This window comes from Mixophyes fleayi, chromosome 2, assembly GCF_038048845.1.
Source record: "Mixophyes fleayi isolate aMixFle1 chromosome 2, aMixFle1.hap1, whole genome shotgun sequence".
In the NCBI taxonomy this organism is placed as follows: Eukaryota; Metazoa; Chordata; class Amphibia; order Anura; family Limnodynastidae; genus Mixophyes; species Mixophyes fleayi.
Window position 1 is genome coordinate 322,454,258 of NC_134403.1, and position 20,787 is coordinate 322,475,044.

General features: G+C 38.6%; 1 protein-coding gene across 1 annotated transcript in view; it reads right to left on the reverse strand.

The window, feature by feature from the left end:
• The window catches only part of METTL16 (methyltransferase 16, RNA N6-adenosine), a 40,682-nt gene that overhangs the window by 13,864 nt on the left and 6,031 nt on the right, over window positions 1–20,787 (reverse strand). The window contains exons 4-8 of the mRNA XM_075196763.1: window positions 14,696–14,836; window positions 11,216–11,331; window positions 9,230–9,372; window positions 1,805–1,874; window positions 717–806 (exon numbers count right to left, since the gene is read on the reverse strand). Coding sequence (XP_075052864.1) covers window positions 717–806; window positions 1,805–1,874; window positions 9,230–9,372; window positions 11,216–11,331; window positions 14,696–14,836 — 560 coding nt within the window. The remainder of the gene's footprint in view (window positions 1–716; window positions 807–1,804; window positions 1,875–9,229; window positions 9,373–11,215; window positions 11,332–14,695; window positions 14,837–20,787) is intronic.

Here is a 20,787-nt window from a genome sequence, read left to right on the forward strand (position 1 = left end):
TGTAATCAGTAGACATAATGCTATGTATACATTACTTTCTTATGGGGGGATAGAGATTAAATACTTTATTTTGTTTTACTTTTTTTGGTAACATATGTTAAAACGCACTCATAGAATGTCAGACATCCAGGTCCATACTCTCTAGCACTAGGACCTGGTGGCAGAGTATCCATGTCTTCCATGCAGGAAACACTGGGGCACGATTCTAAGTACAGGGATAGAACTCTCTATTCCAGGAGTACACCTGAACGCTATTTACATGTAAGCCAGGTGCTAACAGCTACAGCTTAGAGCAGTGAGGGAGCAGAGATGTAGAGTCTACGACGGTGGCCTCCTAAGTATGGGACAAGTTTTCCACATAGATTCTCAGACATTGGCAATGAAAAGGTAATGGTACAATTTGAAAATGTGCCATATACTATGAATCAAATAAACACATATTTGATGTTTTAAAGGCAACATGGTAACTGGGGAAGGCTGATCCTGTTAAATCCCTGGTTTGTATTATTTTCCAAAGGCAGGATGCTGTAAGTAGGTTATCACCTGCACCGTTCTGGCCTTGGATGAAAATCATTGCAGTTATTTGCATATATTAACAAAACAAAAAAGGTACCTTACTAAAAAAAAATACAATACATATGTGAAATCTGTTACACAAATCAAATAATTAAACACAAGCACAATCAATAGCCCGTCTGTCCACTAGGTCTCCTTACCGGAATAGTCACATCATCGTAGAAGCTCCACGCAAGCGCCCAACGCATTGTTCGTCCCTGGTAGAATTCTGTGTGGGCAACTTTAGGAACCTATGATGTATTAAAAAAGTAAAATACAAATAAACTACTTGTTAAGGTGGATTATTGAAAGTTCTTTTCAATAAGCTATTTTTTTCTGAATAACCCTAATAAAATTACTTAGTAATGAAATAAAGCACTCCTGAGGGTAAATTTATCAAGCTGCAGGTTTGAAAAAGTGGAGATGTTGCCTATATAAACCAATCAGATTCCAGTTATTTGTTTAGTACATTCTACAAAATGACAGCTAGAATCTGATCGGTTGCTATAGGCAAAATCTCCACTAATTCAAACCCCTAGCTTGATAAATTTACCCCCTGGGGCGTAACTGATGCCAGCAGTATTAAATACACGTTTACTGGGTTGACATGTATGAATAGATGCTTATAACCTGAAGTAGTAAAATAAGTGTTTTCAGATTCTAGATTTGCCTTTAAACACAATTGCCGTTTTAAATTAAGCTGTCAAACTCGCCGATATTTGGCAAGTTGCAAAAAGCGCCCTTTAATACATTTACCCCTAGAAATGCAGAGCAGGAAGCAGATTAAAGCCATACTCCCAGATAGCCCTGGGGGTTATTTCTGCTCATCACTTTTAAATGGATGCAGGCGGGTGTGAGCAGGATGGCCAATCACAATCCACAATAAATGTGATGTCACAGAGATAGCAGCTTCCTGCTCACACCCGTCTGCAGCAACACACTGCCGTAGGTATTGTCTGAGACAAACCACGGACTTCTGGTGAATGGCACCCCGAGTAGGACAAATGTTTATTCCTTCCTGGAAGTGTTGCTTTAAAGAGTGAACTGCATAACATGCTCGACTCAATCCTATCAAGATGCAAAACTTTGTAATATTGTTTTGTGAATGCTAGGAAGTTTTCTTGCATGTTGGATAAACTTATATCTTGGAATTAGCTCCTTTTATTCATGGCTGGGGTTGAGTAAAATCTTGCCCAGTTTTGTAACAAAATCGTCAACGGCGGAACAATAAGTATAGTAATAAACGTACCCCTTGTATCCGCAGCTCTTCTTTCAATGGAGCCAAACTGCACTTCTTACCCAGCATGCAGCTGTACCATCTAGAAAGAAATATCCAACAGGGTACATAAATGGTGAGCTTTAAAGCACTGCAGGAACATACACGAGCCAAGGGCAGCCCAGCATCCCCTGTATTATAAATAAATTATTAGTTGGCGATTCAGACATCTTGACATTTCTCCCTGTAACAGCATGAACATGGGGAACATAATTTCTGATTTTCATTCATTAATCACTTTTGAATCATTGTGATGTGACTCTACCACTCCGTGGAAGTGGAACATGAGGGGATAATGGGATTGCAAGTTTTGCTAGACAAAGACCGCAGGTAATACAATTGGGGCTTTAGCAAAAGACAAAATCTACACTTAAATGTCAAAAAAACGTCTTCAGTCAGAGCAAAAGATGTCTGATGCACTTGCTTAGCAAAAAGATTTTAAATAAACTTTGACTGCAGAATCTACTAATATGCATTAAATAGTGCACAAGTGTCGCATCTAAAAGACATTACCCTTGCAAAAACACATTATGGCATAACAGGTCTTTTAAGAATGATTTATTTATATAAGGGAAAATCTATGGTAAATAGTAAATAACAGAATGTCAAAAATTCCTCATTTGGAAAGTACTTCACATGTTGAGCAAAAAACCCTAAGCTGCACTGATGAGCCCCAATACATATGAAACAGACTGTTTGTATATGGGGATTCTGTTTCGGCAATGGCCCATGTTAGGCTCTGAAAACTCAGTTCATAAATTGATTAAATTGTTGTCATTTCAATGGCATTATCCAGAAGTATATTCTCCTAAACAGGATTGTCTTATTTATATTTTGTTCCAATGCAGTAGCGCAAAAATATTTCAGTGACCCAACTACTAGGTGAACAGAAATAAATGAACCCGGAGCTCGGGCAACATGTAGTGAAGCGGGTGCTGTTGACAAAGCTTGCTGGATTGTGACCTTGTACAGGAGACGAGAATCCCGGCTTACATACCTCTGCTAGAACATATTGCTGGAACACTCCACAAAGGTGAATTATAAGCTTATGCTAAAACTGTTCTGCTATCACACAGAAAGAGGCTGAATCTCCATTATATTTAGCAATATGCAGAAACCACACTATAAAAACACAATTATTTTTTTACTCTACAAGGAATTCTGTAAAAGGAAAATAAATAAATGAGCACAAAACATATAGGCATAATTAATGTGTCTATTTTTCCATTTATGTGTTACCAGAGCGGCCAGAACTATGTCCACACACGTGAGCACAGAACGACAAGCACATAGTGTGTGAATATTACACATATTCAGAAATGGTTATTGTCTGGCCACATTTTCCACCAATCGCGATCAATTCTGAAGAAAAGACGCCAAGGATGAGTAGCCACTTCACGTTTATCATCATCTATTTATATAGCGCCAATAATTCTGCAGCGCTGTACCAAGAACTCACTCACATCAGTCCCTGCCCCACTGGAGCGCGCACACACACACACACACACACCCCCACCCATATTATGGTCAATTTTAATAGCAGCCAATTAACCTACTAGTATATCTAAAACAACCAGACTGGCAGCATAATTACAGCCAGTATGGACACCTTTATGTGGAGTGACTACAATGACAGCAGGATTATTCTACATAAACAGGAAATTCCTGTTATCAGGTCATGTAAAAGCTGCTCGTCATTGTTTTGGAAAACAAATCCAAGTACCCTCAGTTATGTCAAAATATGAAAGTATAAATACCAAAATCGTAAATACACATTTCTATAAAACTAACAGAATTTATTGTTCATGTTTATTTATAGTTATTGTTTGTTATGGTAGAGTAGTTAACCCCCTAAAAATGGTTCAATGATGTATTGGTGTTTTTACAGAAGGTGCTGTTTGTAAATCAGATTTCTCAAAAGAAAAATCACATAGGTGGAAATACGTTTTACATTATTTTATATCACTCAGAAATATAACTGTGGATTAAACAAGTTCCACAAGACAAATTAAGGTGTGACAAGTTTTTTAGGAATGAATGGTATTCTCCATGTGTCACGGTTACTCCAAAACAGTCCAAGGTTGAATGCAGAGAATAATTATCTTGGAATACCAATGCTATATGGCAAACCTGTGCACTTGTTACTACACACTACCAGGCCCGGCGCTCCCATTAGGCAAGGTTAGGCACTTGCCTAGGGTGCCGGGCTCTGGAGGGCGCCACAGAATAATAAAAGACTTTAAAACTGTGCGGCGACCGCTGACCATACCTGTCACGGCCGCCGCACAGAATCAGATGCACGGGGAGGAAGGGGGGGGGGGGGGGGGGGAGAGAGGCTATTTTGTCACCACCGCCGCCTCTCTGCTCCGTCTCCTCCCCTCCACTTACTAGTGTCAGTGAGAGGAGGGGAGGAGATGGAGCAGAGAGGCGGCGGTGGTGAGACAAGGTAAGGAGAGGAGGGAGGAGGGAGGCGATTTTTGCGGGGGGGGGGGGGGGGGGGGCGCGCCGCTTTTTTAAAAATGCCTTGGGCGCCGTGGACCCAAGCACCGGCCCTGCACACTACCTATCCAGACCTATACACAATCGGCAGCACCATTGTAGTTCATCCTCAGGTTCTAATTATTTCTGCAGTACCATCAAGCCCAACCGGAGATTCCTTTTAAGAGTGGCTCTTTTTATCAAATGTATAATTTTATGTTACTGTAACCTTGCTTTGTGAAGATGACAAGGTTTTCATACCAAGCATGCATTTTCATGTTGCTTATTACTGCAACACAGTCCTAAGTAATTAGACCGCAAAAGCAGATATTTGTAACACTTCTCAGAAAATGCTTTTCTATATCACTGATCAAGCTCTTGACAGCTCAATGCTGTAGCACCAGGGAGTGTGTGCCAGGCTGTTTCTGTGAATACAAACCGCTGGAGGATTTAGCTCTCAGTGCAGTTATGTTCAGGATTAAAAATCGAGGAACCCATCTGCTTACTAATCACAAGACATCGGTGTCAGTTGCGCTCACTGTCAATGCAGTGCTGGTGTCAGGAACCAGACAGCATTCTCAAATCATGCTTAATACCACACTTGACTGGTAGAAGAGAAGATAGACTGCTGGATCGCACAGGGTCTTTCGTTTAACAGCAAGTAAGAAAATTGTCACAGTGGTTGGGCAAGATTTGCTGTCAAACTGTATGAATCTATTTGTAATTAAGCCAAATACCACACACTGACACACTAGGAGACTGACACAACATATTAACCATCAAACATAAGTCAGTACCTCTTAACATGGCAAGGTGTTCATAATCATCTTGCTGCATGCTGTAAAATGCACATTTACTTACATATAAGAGTAATAGATACACTTACTGACAAATGGGTCTATTTACTATTACGTAGCTAAAGTGTAAGTTTTATATGGCAGCTTATCACAGCGTTAGGAAAGCTCCTATCGCCACAATTTACTTTGGCAGAACAGTGATACTCCCAAGTTCTTCTTCAGCCAATTTTCCTTGTATTGGTGCATGTGCAGTGGTATTGAAAATCTTCAATTTGATTTCAGTCCCACTCAAAAAAAAAAAAAAAAAAAAAAAGAACAAAAGAAAAAAAAAAAGATAAATAATTTTAAAATGTTCCTCAATGGAAAAAATGCTTTATTTCAATAAAACATTTTTCCTATCATTTACTCTTTCTATCGCCATTCTGAGATGCCGCTGTCCTTGTTAGAAATGGAGGAAGCTTTTCGCAGCAGCGTTGAAGATGGGGGTTTTCTCTATTCCATAAATAGGGCTGAAAGTAATGGAACTATTTATGCTCAGTCCAAAGTAAATACAGTGAAGTTGGTGTTCCACTAAAATTTACAATTGGTAAAATTTAAAACAGAAACAGTTCAGAAGCAATAAGACACAATTTTAAAAATGCCCAAATTAAATATAATTTAATACAGTCATCTAGGTCATTAGGAAAACGTGCTTAACTTTAAAAGAACTTAGAATTTTTCTCTGATGTCTGTCTTAATTAGTATACTACTATCTGTTTGAAGCCACTGCCTGAAAGGGTATATATGTGGATTTCAGTATTTACACTATATGGTCAAAGATATGTGGCATCTTATCTAATTAGTGTATTTGCCCATTTCAGCCACACCCATTGCATAAAATTAAGCCTGCAACCATGCAATCTCCATAGTAAAACATTAGCAGTAGAATGGGTTGTACTGAAGATCTAAATTACTTTCACGGTCATAGGATGCTACCTTTCCAACATATCAGTTTGTCAACTTTATTCCCCGCTAGAGCTGCCCCAATCAACAGCAAGTACTGTTATTGTGAAGTGGAAACGCCTAGAAGCAACAACAGCTCAGCCGTGAAGTGGTAGGACATAGTTGACCTTGGTTGCAACACTCACTAGGAAGTTACAAAGGGCCTCTGAAAGCAACGTTGGCACAAGAACGGTTTGTTGGAGATTCATGAATTTGGTTTCCATGGTCGAGCAGCCGCATTCAAGCATCATATTCAGATCACCATGCGCAATGCTAAACATCAACTAGAGTGATGTAAAGAACATTAGATTCTGGAGCATCGGAAATGCGTTTTCTGAAGTCACCAATCAGACTTCACCATCTGCCAGCATAACGGATGAATCTGGGTTTTGCGGATGTCAGGAGAACGCCTCCTACCCGAATGTGTACTGTCAACTGTAAAGTTTGGCGGAGGAAGAATAATGGTCTGGTGCTATTTTTCATGGTTTGCCCAGAGCCCATTAGTTCCAGTGTAGGGAAATCTTAATGCCTCAGCATACAATGCCATTCTAGAGAATTGTGTGTTTCCAACTTTATGGAAAACAGTTTAGGGAAGTCGAGGTCCATCAAAAAAAATGGCACGGTATGGAAGAACGTGACAGGCCTGCACGGAGCGCTTATCTCAACCCCATCGAACGCCTTTGGGATGAAATAGAACACGGACTGTGAACCAGGCCTTATCGCATGACAAAAGTGTCCACCCCCAATAATGTTCTTGTGGATGAATGGATGTATGGGTCAGAGGAAGGCAAACTGAACTTCTTAGTAAGTCAGCTGTCAAATAAGCTTCAAAGAGTGTTTCTGTTTCTACAGCAGTTAGGTGTATTAACCTTTTTGTACTCAACATTCTAATACTCTGATTGGCTATGGCAAGGTCGAGGTCAGTTTAAGGTCTAATGCTCCAACTGGATAGCCCCACCCACATTCATGATTTTACACACAGACGCAACTAAGAAAACACACTCATGAAATCTGTCTAAAAACAAGAAAACTAAATAGAAAAAGTACATCAGGGCTGTAAATAACCTGCACCGTGTCAACTGAAAATTATTTCCTAGCAAACAAAGCAGGCTCTCTTCTGTAACCACATTTCCTGCCTCCCCAGTCGGAATGCAGCCCTGTCGTGTCGTCATACATCAGTTACGAGCCTTTAGCTGTAATTTTTGGCATGTACACACAGGCACAATGTTACATGACACGGTCTTACTATGGCCTGAACAGCACCGGTAAAAGGAAACCCAGCCAAGTCAACATTGGGGTTTCTGGTGAGCACATAAGTGCCCTGATGACTGTAGTAAGAGCATCTTATAACAGTGGGCTTGGATGCTGTAACTGCCAGCAAATGATATGTAATGAGGGGTAGGATAAGGACTAGACTGGACTGACAAAACATGGGCAGTCTGGACCCAGTTCAATAATCCCCCACCCCCGCATCTCTAGGTCGCTGTTTTATTCACCTATATAAGGCCTTGAGACATCTAGATTTCAGTAGAGTGTAGACTTGTCCAAGAGGAACACCCTTTTTCCCGCCATCAACCACCTATGCTGCTGCCTTTCTTCATATAAAACCAGGCATCAATATGGCTTTTACTGTTCTCTATTGTATTTGCAGGTTTGCTCTCAAGTCTTCTGTCCTATTTCAATGTCTCTAATGTAAATCCACAGTACAGGATAATTACCATGATGTGCCAATGTTTGTTTATTTAAAATCTTTAATCAACAGATACTTAAAATAAAAAAAAAAGTGAGCAGAGCATGAAAATACACATTGATGTCCCCAACCCAAGGGTGTGTACATATTTGTGTGTGTTAACATCCCAGCATGGTCAGGACATCATATATAAACTCCACAGAGCAGGATTTCATAGTATGGTAGTGAGGCATAAACCCTTCATCACACAACGGACAGGCAACGGACTACCGAGCAATGAAGAAGTTATGGTCAGTTGAATCATCCTTCAACATCTTCTCAATATACAGATGCGTACACATGTGTGGCATCTGCCTAAAGAACTCTACAGCCCTGTGTTGTCGGGGACACAGTTCCCTGGCTTCTCATTCTATTACAAGGCAAGGCCTATGCTAATCGCCATTTAATGAGTGACCATCAGTCCATGCTGCAGTATTTGGAAGACTCCCAGGATGACAATGCCCCTTTGATGAGCATGATGTACTCCATATGTCATTCCATTCTCAGTCACCACATCCCAATCAAGCATTTATCGGATATGCTGGTATGAATCATTTCCACGACTATCAACTAGATTTCAGTTGAGTGACTTTCTTGTGGAAGAATAGTACTGCACTCCCCCACACAATTCCACACATTGGTGGATTTAAAGCCACTGCACAGAGCTGGTCTGCCTAACCCCCTAATAAAGGATTTCTTATTAGGGTTTTCAGTTTTTGGTGTCCACTACCTGTATATATATATATATATATATATATATATATATATATATATATATATATATATATATATATATATATATATATATATATATATGTACACATACATATGTTGCCCTTTGAATACTCAGTAAATTATACTATACGGCTTTGGGTGTTTTCATGCAGAAGTATTGTTCCCATTCTTCTGTGCTATGAGCATAAAGAAAATCCCCAGCTAGCCAGTGGAACATCTGGTAATATCCATTACCAGATTCAGCCAGTTGATAAAGACAAATTCAGATGTATATTACATACAGTTTGACTAATTGCCATCTTTACATTATTCAAGTCCAGGTCAAAGTGATTTCCAAAACGTAAAATCTTAATAAATAAAACTTATCCGAGCTGTAACACAGAAACCAATGGTCAGGGTGTCTAATACATGTATGTTTGTTTTTTGTTATATACTAGTTCTATTTCCTTCTTGAACCCAACCTTACTCCTATTGCTTAAAACAAACAATTATGTGTTTCAGTGTGGTGACAGCATCGGCCTTTCTGACGTCACTGTTTAGCAGGGTAGCTCAGTGCCAACCCTGTTAGAAACTAATTATTTTATGTTTTACTTCCACTCTTGAAAATACCAGAAATGTAAAAATGATCGACTTGATATATATTTTATAGGATATAAATAAAAAATAAAAATTGCTCACCTCAACCTCTTCTTCAGCTGAAGACTGTCATGGATGATTCTCTTTACAAACTCCAACTCTCCTCCTTCAGCCATGATCTCAGTAATTCCGCCTGTGTTCACGGAGCTAGGGGGTGGCCGGCGGGGGTTTCTCGAGTTCACTCCCTGTGAAGGAAGACAAGGATTCCAATGTAAGGGGACAATTCCTCAAACAGCAGAATTAGCGCTGCTGTTACACAGAACACGCTGCCTCTATTTAAGAGGACTATGCCGTGCATAGTTATAGGAGATCTATTACATTGTGCAGTATTTTAATGTGGAAAATTCATTACAGGCGAGAAAATCTGCTAAAACAAACCATGATCTTATCCTATCACAAGAATAAACAGAGACATAAATAGAACTATGACAGAAAAGTATATGAAGTGTGTGCTAGAAGTGTGTTAGAAGCATTAAGAATAAAAGATGGCTTGGTGAATAAAATCTGGACATAATGGTATTTTTTTCAGGATTTCCTATATCCCACCTATGTCAAAATAGATAGAACTTCTTTAGTTGTTAGCATTTTTGTTAAATGTAAAGTCATTTGCAATGTGTGCAATTGATAAATGTAGTAGCTGCTTTTATACATGAATCTAGTGTTAGTGGTTGGGATTAGCTTGTCTATCTTAGCGGCTAGTGCATTTCAAGTGCAATTGTTTTTAAGCAGCCAGGTACAGAAAAATATACAGTATGTGCCAATACTTAGCACATATGTGTTGCTATACCTGGCTGCTTAAAAACAATTGCACTTAAAGTGCAACAATACAAATCACATAGTATGACAGCAGCAGCACAGATGTTTTAACAGTTCAAGTCTCAGCCATTTGAGTAACTTTTTTAAGACATTAACAGAGCAATGTTAAAATACAGTGGCAAACACAAAATGATTTCCTCTAGGCAGTGCAGTGCATCCTGTAAAACATACCAAAGACATTTATCAGTTGTTGCTAAACTTGCACGCAACAAAGTAAAATACAACAAAAAGTAACAGATTTAAAGACATTATCCACTTTTGGACAACACATTCTTAATGTGACCTTCCCCCCAATAGTGGATTACAATAGGATCAGTTTGGGCAACTGCCCCAAGCCCAGTAGTGTGATTATAGTAGGGGCAGTTTAAATGACCACCCAGGATCCATATCTATGGGGGCCCATAGTATTTATAAGATAATGTGTGTAAAATTATTGGTTGATTGTATTCCATTTCAGTTATATTTTCTACTGATGGTCTGTGAGTTCCAAGCACAAGAAAAAGATGCATCATGTTTGAATAAAGTGCATACTAGTCCAATCAGGTGGTGCTTCACTGCTCTGTCACAGACATGTGACACTAGCGAGAATGCTGAGCAGAGAACTGGCTGCAGCTTTTCTCCAAATCTTATTGTGCCGTCGGGAACTAGGTTGCTGAACAATGCCATTCTGTTTTACAGTTATATAAAGTGATACTGTGCTGGGAATGGACATCTAGATGCTATTACAAAGATACCTCTTTAGTCCACCACTGACCTATGATGTATATCAGATACACACTATATGCATTTTACATCATCATGATCAATGCTGATGTTGTTATACACCAGGCTTAGGCATCCTACACCACTTCTAGAATTACAAGTCCCAAGATGCCCTACCAAAATCCAGCGTAACGGGCTAACATCTATAGCTCTAGAATGGCCACAGGTAGCCTATCTCTGATGTATACTCTATAGGCGACGTATAAGTGAGGCCGACTATAGACAAATTACTTACTATGACCAGCCCCCAAAAGACGGTACCAGCTTGAAGAAGGTGAGTGATATATACTACGCTCTACTAGATAGTGTATACAGAGGATTATTCTAGTTAAAATAGCAACATTTATAGAATTTAACCACTTTAAAGTGGTGACCTAGCCCTTCCAATATTCTTTAATCTAATGAATTCACAATGTTAACAATGAAAAACACAGAGAGAGATGACAATACCTGAGCTTCCATCTCGTTGGCAAAAAAAGGAGGATTGCACATACAGAAATCATAAATAATGCCAGACTCTTCTTTTAATGCATCCATTAGAAGTGTTTTCTGGGGGACTTTTACCACTACAAAATAAAACCATTTAAAGGAATTTACAAAAAACATTCATAGTATTATATTACAGCGTGATCTTGTTAGCAAAAATATTGAAACCAGACCATAGTATTATTCCCATCTTACAGAATTACACAGGGCATACTATAAACAAAAACAAACAAAATATGTATAACAATTTAAAAATAAAACAAAGGAGCTATGTATAAAAATGTGTATTTTACAGTTGTTTCATAGACTCTTAACAGATCTTACCCACCTCCCTCCCCCATATATGATCCATGCATAGCTCCCGCAGGAACAGTACAGGTTTTAATCTCCCATTGCAGTGGGCAGCACAAAGATCTAATAACATTTTCAAGCAATTTATAGATTTTTTTTTGTTATTTAATACTTCTTAGTTTTACTTTTTATGACAAGATGAAAACTACTAAAAAATATGATGTATGCAGCAAACGAAAGGACCATTATCAACTGAAAACCCGAAGGAGGGAGAATGGAGCCATTCTGTGAATAGCGACAGGGATTTCTAAACCTCTGCTGCCAAGGCAGAAAGCTGCTCCAGGTTGATACGTACAGAAATGAACAATGACAAATTTGATTTCCTTTCTGTTAATAGACCACTGCTTAACCCCGCGTGTGGTCCCTTCTGTTTTGTTGTCTCTGAACTCCCATGTGATGGCCATTAAGTGATGGCAAGCAGCCAATGATATCTCTAGACAGTCGCATGTGGACACATCTGCAGGACAGTTTATAATGGAGTATCTACAAGCTCTGATGTATTCCAGTCCGTAGAAAAGAGGGGCTCAATTGTGTGAGCTGCCACTAAGTACCGCATCAGCCCCAACTATTGCCACGTCAGTCCCCATCCTCTGCTTCTGACTGTAACCACACAAAGTCCAAGCACAATCCAGTTTTTGTTTAGTGAATTTAAATATGGCAGTACACTTGCAAACTGAGCTCTCCTTTTGTGACAGTCAGATTTTGACAAAGTTACCACTCCATGGGTCCTGATCTTTGTCCAAGACACTGATATTCGCAGTACAGGGGTGTCTGGAAAAGCCCCAGTGTGGGGCTGATAACACTTTCGGACTTCTTTTTGTTTGCCTCCATCTCCCCATAGAGACACTGTGGGTACCCCTGTTATAACGTGACCCTGCATGTCTAGCCTGGTGCTGGTTTCAACTATAGCAGTGGGACGACACATTCATTAACTTCCTCTTTTAGTGGGAACCAGTCATTGGTGCTGGTAATGGGTTTACATTTTCATATATTATAAAGAACGGTGAATTATATTAACTTGCCTTCATTTGAATCTGAGAAAAATGAGTTTAACGCGAAAATGATTTTACCGTTTACTACCATATTTCTTTGAAAGTCCATCCCACGTCAACACTTACTTCAATCAGTTAATAAACTGCCATCTTAGCAACAAATATGCTGCAGTAGACTTTAGATTCCACCTTCATTTGTTTAAAAATCACAAAAAAAACAAACCATTAATGAGGACATTATTGTACAGTTTTAGCATAATGAACCCGCTTTTAGAGACCATCAAGTCAACTCTCTTTCTAAATAAATGCTGCAAATGCAAAACAGATGTAAACCAAAATACACACACACACATATATATATATATATATATATATATATATAAATATATATACATATACATATATATATATACACATACATATATATATATATATATATATATATATATATATATATATATATATATACACACACACACACACACACACACACACACACACACACAATACTTGTATTTAGATAAACCAATGCCTCGCACATGTAGTTTCAGAACATGCGCTTTAACTTCCATAAAAAAACACACGGACCAAATATCGTCAGATTACAGTGAATGGCAAGAGGAACCGTAGCACTAAGCACCTAAACCCTATATGCAATGTCTTTTTACTTTATATGGATAAGGAAATCATCTGAAGCCTCTAATATATGGGATTACACATCAACGTAAACTAAGAGATACAAAGGCAAACATCCACACACACTTGTTAAGAGACCAGGGAGATGAACGGTAAGCCGGTCAGTCACGTTACAGGAGCTTCCTATTTACTGAATAGACTGCCTCCTTTGTAGGCTTGATTGGCAACAGGGCAGCGGATGTGGGGGCTGTGGACAGTGCGCCTATACAGCAGAATGAACTACAGGCACACGAATTATGAAAGACTATCTTTGCCACATTCTGACTTCAGAATGTGCCAGAGATAAGGATATCTTTCGCATGTCGACTCATCCGTACACACTGTACATGTTTAAAAAATATACCATCAGATCTGTGCTCTTCTACTGTTATAAGTGTCGACTGAAAAGATTGTGACTCTGTAAACGCTATGACTTTGTAAACTCTATGGAGATCCTGATCGTCATACACACTGCAGGATTGGAACAACATTGGAACGAGATTTATAGATCTGCTGAACAATCAAATGAAACTACGATCGTTTCTTTGGAACAACTATTGTTCATTGTTTAAGTATAAATACTAATGCGATTTTGGTCCTACCGGTAGCTTATCATGTGATTGACTCAATAGTCAGCTGAAAACCCTGTAATGTGTACCCAACCTAAGCTTGATTTGAGTGGTTCACCCAGTTAAAAAAAAAACAAAAAAAAAACAAAACAAAACAACATAGCCCATCATCACTTGTTCTATTGAGCATCAGGACCAGGCTACTACAGCTGTTCCTAGAGATGAAGTCTCCACATGGCAATAAATCATAGCAGATACTGCCCCCCCCCACCCCTCGTCTAAGCAGTATCTTGGGACTATGGAGGCAGTTGTGCTGGGCATCAGAGAAGTCAGAGGAGAGGGACAGTGCAACCTTCAGAGTGACCCTATGCAGCCTCCATAAAACACAACTATCCCAAGTGTGCCCAAATTCTCTTATTCCTTTACACATTATGGACCTCAGTTAAAGTTAGATGCAAATCCAGCTACCAGGTGCAGCATTACACCTGAACAAACCATGTTGCGATGCAAGGGGTACAAATTAAAAATTTTTTACCTGTAGGGAAAAAGTTGCCGGCTTTGCACTCAGCACACAGACTGTACAGCTTTATTTTTACATTGCGATTTAGTTAAGCTAGGGTCTGTGCCCTTTCAAATCTAAATCTATCCACACATTTGAAGTTTGACCGACTCACCTGCCGAGCAACATGATTTTTACCAAGGTGCAAAATTGCTGGACTTACTCCTAGTTCTAGAAGAAGCTTTATGTATTCATTTTATTATATGGAGTAGAAAAAGAATGTAAGGCACATGAGCCAATGTACCGTATTTCATATGATAACGATCTGAAACACACTAACAGACTGGGTGGTGAATACCTTTTATGAGATCTGCCAACTTATTCTGTTCCACGTTTTTCTTGGCATAATTAAAACAGATGTCGTCCACTTCAGTTGCAAGAAAATACCAGCCGTTCAACGTGGCCCCCAGCAATGGATAGATGCAGGATGCTCCAGTACCTGAGGACAACATTAGACCAATAACAGAGCTGAACATGTTGTCCTACATGAGACTAATGTAAAAATAGAATATTATGCCATACAGGGAATCCTCTGCTGAATAAACTCCTTGGGAAATATCCAAAAAGCTTATTATATTATTATAACAATACAATATGTTATTTGCTGCAAAAATGTTCCTTAAAATACACTATGGTATAATATATCACAACAAATTACAGCCATTACCTGCAATGCATCCTGTACCTGGCTGTCAGTTTGAGCTATAATTATTTCTGTAGCATTTCCCAGGAAAATCACACAGTGGGAAAGGACCCACTTATTCTAATTCTAGTAAGATAATTTTATTATTAAAATATTAACCAATCACATGTAATTGTCATGGTTGACTGACATTAGATTTTAATTATAAAGAGCCAACATAATCAGGGAGCTGCACAGGTTGGAGACAAGAACAGAACATTCATATTAACAGATAAAATAAACAAAACACTCTACACAGACTGAACATCAGCATCATTGTTTGAAAACAGCACATAATATAGAAATATAGGCCCTGGTGCAGTACTATGTCAGTTTGTGTAGTGTATCTTCCATAAAATCACTCTGTGCATGCAAGTGCCCCATGCAGGAATCTGCCACTTAGGCGGGACAGTGTGTTCTAATTCAGGCCGAGTGAAGTTAGGGCATGTTCATGCGAATACAAACGGATGCAAACTTGGACAAAGGCGCTTATGCTCCTGACAAAGCTGTATTATTCTGTGGGTGGTCAGGGGCATTAGCAATTAGAGGATGATGATGATAGCTCTGAGCAGTAGCGTATTGCTTGTGGTTAGTTGTTTGACAATGCTCCGCTTACGCCGATTGGCGATTTCTTTGTTGCTCCTGGAATATATTATGCTTCTGTGAGCAAATTTAAGCAAAACTTTATTTTCGTACACAAGATATGGGAGATGTTTGTGTGGTAGAAAAACTTTTGCCGTTTTATTGATGTCTAACAGCGAACACATTTTTAGAGAATGGAACTGTAAAAGTAACATGGGGTAAAGTAGGATGGAAGTGTATGTGATGCATGTCTGGCATAAACCAGGCGCTAAGGCTACTATTGCACGTATTAGGAGATAATTGCAGCTTTGCAAATTATCCCAATTACGGCTTTCTTACAGTAAATGGAAATTGCGCCTGCAATTTGGGGGCGCAACTGAGGCCAACTCTGCATCAGCCCCATAGTTCCTAGAATAGAGCCTGATGTTTTGGAATATTTATAGTAAAAATGAAAATAAGCCGTCATTGGATTTCCCTAGTTTACTCGACATATATTCCGAGGAGGAAACTGCATGTTGAATCCAATACATTAATCTGACTTCATGCTGGCTGTGATGGTCGACTACTGTTTCTTTCATTCTGACTAAAGCAACACAGTTTATTAGAACTTTTCCAAATGAAAATAAAAAACAAATATTTAAGATAATAAGTAATGAAACATTTATTACTTCTCAGGAAATAAAAAGAATGTTCCCACAATTAGAGAGAGCAAATCAATAAGCATTAGGTAGTGCAAGGTAAAAATGATAATAAGCCAGTGTATGGGAAGCACAGACCAGATGCCGACTTGTCCTTGGAAGGCCAGGAAAAGACCTCATTAGTTAATACAGCTCATTACAATTAGGATGGCTAGCTGCTTAAGCGGGACTAACAGTAAAACAACTCTACTGCCACCTCCATGTTTCAATCCCTAATTTACATGTGTGTAACTCAGACATGAAGTGAGCATATTGGTACACAATTTCCATGTTTGTACAGAAATACTGAGACACAGAATGAATGCAGTCCTTTGTGTTCTATCAGAGCATGCTTCCTGTATTACCAGCTGCTATGATGTGATCTGCAAGGAAAGATGGCAACTCTGCTAATTAACGGATGGTGTACTGTAAACATCACATCACTGACAAACAAGAAAGAAGCAGCTACTAGTATTATCAGCATTCATTTATATAGGGCCAGCATACCCCTCACCGCTTTACTAATGGAAACAATAAAACCAGACTAGATGATAACAGACAAATAGGTAAGGGTCACTGCTTGTCAGATTACAATCTGTAGAATAGTAAAAGAAATAGACGCCTTCCACATACAGGGACAGTAATTATAAGGATCTATTTTCTATAGTGTATTTGAGAAATATTCAGCAATAGTATACCATCCACAGAGTGTGAATTGGATCAATACAGGTTTTTTTTTTTATAAACAGTTTTTTATTGAGGTATACAATATTACATATACAATTGGATGCATTATGAAATAAATACATATTTTCACATTTTTTCAAACAATTCAATAAGTCATTAACATGCCCAATCTCCCATTCCCAAACAATCCATCTTGTCTAGGACTTAACCATTAGAAGGTGGAGATAAGTCAATCGGAGGGTCCGCTGAGACCATTCTTAACCCGTACCACTCAGTATTGTGGAAGCTATTCCATCAATACAGGTTTTACTGTGAAAGGCTAGTCACAGGTGAGAAGCTGAAGACAAATGGCTGCTCTCATACTACAACGCTGCATGCAACTGTAAAAGCAAATAGCGATCATTGATGGTAAGCTTGTACTATTTTAGCTTTGTGTGATCTGTGCTGAACACACTAAAGAGGAAAGGACTTCACGTGCGGCTACATCTTGTAATTACAAAGATGCACTCTCTAAATAAAAAACATATTACTTTCCAAAGTGACAAACATAGTAAAAATACTGCAACGTTGAATCTGAAAGCATGACATACATTTGAGAGAGGCCGTTCAACTCTCTCTTTTATTTATTTTTTTGGTTATGTCTGAAAGAGGTTTAACAACAAAGAATACAATGAAGGGGACTTCAAAATAAATCTGAAATATGGAATAGTGATTTAATACCAAAAATATATAGGAATGTGATGCGAGTCAGTGACTCGTCTTAACAGCAGATTAGGTGCTTTATTGTAATAGTGCAAAATTATCCAGGACAATAGTTGTCACAAATTCTAATCTTATTTACAATAGAAAGTTTTCATATAACTGGAAGTACTAATGTCATTATAGCTAATGGCAACACAATCATTATAGAACAGTTAGTCCTCATCTGTATGCAGTTTCATTTTATTACAGCAGCCTTTTGCACCAACAGAATGTTTTTCTCCAACCCCCTCTAACACTACTACGGGTTCAGTTGATACTTCAAAGATCTGCTGTCTCTCAACACTGCCAAGTACCAGAAGACACCCTTCAATTCAGTCCAGATTCCATCCTATTGTTTTCAATTTACTGGGATAGGAAACTGGGACTATTAAACTATTTCATGGCAATGTTCTGGCTGCTATAATTATAACATTTATGCGACTACCATATTGTCTTGGCATCATCAACTGTAGTCAGGTAACCTGCAGCTCAACATCTGTTGTGGAACTGCAAGCACAAGCATGTCCAGCCAGCCTGAAGATCCACATCAACTGGTGAGTCCCACCTTCTGCTCCCTATTCAGTTGCTGGGACTCAACTTCCTAGGTAGGTCATGTCCATTATGGCAGCTAACTAAAAAGCAACGCATACATTCCAGCAAACTAAATGTTTCTATAGCTTAATATAGCTATACTTGAGCCTGAACACATTGCTTGGATAACGCATCTATGGTAAAGGATATCCCTGCTTGGCTAGTCATTCCCGCTGTATCACTAACCAGTGACTGCATTAATGGTACGTCTCTATGGTTAGCACACATTTAAAGACACAGACTGTCAAGAATGAAAACATCACATATTTGCAGACCACAACAGCAAAAGCTAGACTAAGCAAAAACAGGTGTCTTGTGGAGGGGTGGAGGCTGGATTTTGTTTAGATAGACAAACTTATTAAATAAAGCTTTAGTGTTCATCAGCCACTATACTTTCTGCCACTGATTATTTAATAAAAGGTGTCAAAGTTCTAATTATGCAACTGTATGGTTTTGATGGCAATAATTATAAATAGTACTCGGAAATTGTAACAATACGCCAAAAATGTATCGTATCCCTAACAGAGGGATTCCTACACAATTACCACATTATTATGGGTTAATACATCATTTTACCCAAGCATTTATAAAATAAGTGTGCTCTGATTGTGTAATCCTAAATCAAAAAGGAAAAAACATGTGTGTCCTAGTTACATTAGTGATGTAGTCAGGAGCGTAGAGGGCGGGAGAGCAGCCGTCTGTAGCTGCAGCGCTCCATCAAGTCTCATCACACATTGACATTCGGTTTAATTTCTATCCTGCAAGGAATAGCTGTGGGAAGCAGCAGGCAGTCAGCCAAATGGAGTAGACAAGGAAAGAATGCCAGATGGATTATGTGGAGACCTCAGCCATGAAAGAAAAATACTAAATAACAGGGGAGATTCCTATCAGAATACTTTCCTAGAAAGAGTATAAATAACCAACTCAATAAACAGGCGCAAATATCAGTGACCGATGAGGCATAAAAGCAAGACACAGACACAAAGCACATTGTAAACATGAAACTAAAAAGTCATATCTGAAATGAGGGAAACCGACTGCAAACCAGTAACAAAAGCACATCCTAAAGAAGATGCAAGAAAATGGGACAATAATTAATTCATGTTGAAAGATTTACACGTTTAGGATGGTTTAGATTAAATTTAATTTAATAATGCATAAAAAATGCATAAAAAACACAACACTAAGGCTCTTTAGGCTGAACAGATGCATGCAGGCTGTCATGCAAGGCCATTAACCAGAGCAAGTAGAACCTGCAGTGAGAAGACAGAAGATGAAGCATGTGAAGCCACTTCCTCTTCTAAGTACAAATATGCACTTCCTTAATAAAAAAACACGTTATTTTCCATATTGTTATACTGCAACGCAATAGAATAAACTATGTGGATATGATTTTGCTGAATCTAAATTCATGTCATACGTTTGAGAGAGGCAGTTCAGATATATCCGAAAAAGAGTTGAAAGGGAGTCATAAAAAAAAAAAAAAAAAAGAAGGAATGAGGGGAACTTCAAAATTATCATCATTTAAATATCGCCAGCAGATTCCGTAGCAAATAAAATAGAAATATGGAATAGTGATCACTATTTAATACCAAAAAGTAGAGATGCATCAGCGAAGAGAGGTGCACCGGTTTCAAAGGACTGTAGGGGTATAGGGTGAGGTACTATGGGTGTCCCTTATGTACTGCCCATGAACCAATGTAATATTTTTTTTCTATTACTATAATGCCTAACACAGGGGAATGACGTTTCTATCTGGTTAATGCTACTCCTCTGCTCGCTCTCTGTGATATGTTTGGTCCTGTCTGTACTTGGCCACTACCCCAAGGATGTCACAATCCGCCTAGTAACAAGAAAAGTTTTATATAGTCTTCCTTTAATAACTCTATAAGAGCAATAAGACAAATAAAAACAAACAAACATATGCTTAAAGTGCCTTTAATTATTTTTAGATGGTGTACCCCCTTCTAAAACGAGTGTTTGTATGACATGCTTTTACCATCTGGATTACTTTGCCTTCAGTAACTCCCGTGCTTGCTCATGAAGGTGGCTACAAAATTCTATGATGGTGATGACCACACAAAAATAATTCTTTAACTTCTTCAAACATATCTTACACCTATTCCAACTCCTATGCATTGTCTGGTCACTCTGAGCCTGGGTCTACATAAGCCGTAAAGTTGTTTATCTTTAGATTATTTAAAATGTACAACAAAAAAAAGAAAAAGAAAAATGTAAGCTGAATACATCCATGCAAAGACCTTGTTAGAGGACAAAGCTGTGAATACAACTGTTCTGAGCTCAGAGAACAGATCAATTATATTAGAATTGTTAATTGTGGAGTCAGATATTTTAGAGGACAGGCTTTCATTAATTTATTCATAGACATAATAAATGTGGTGATAGAGCCCTTCTGACTGGGAACGGGAT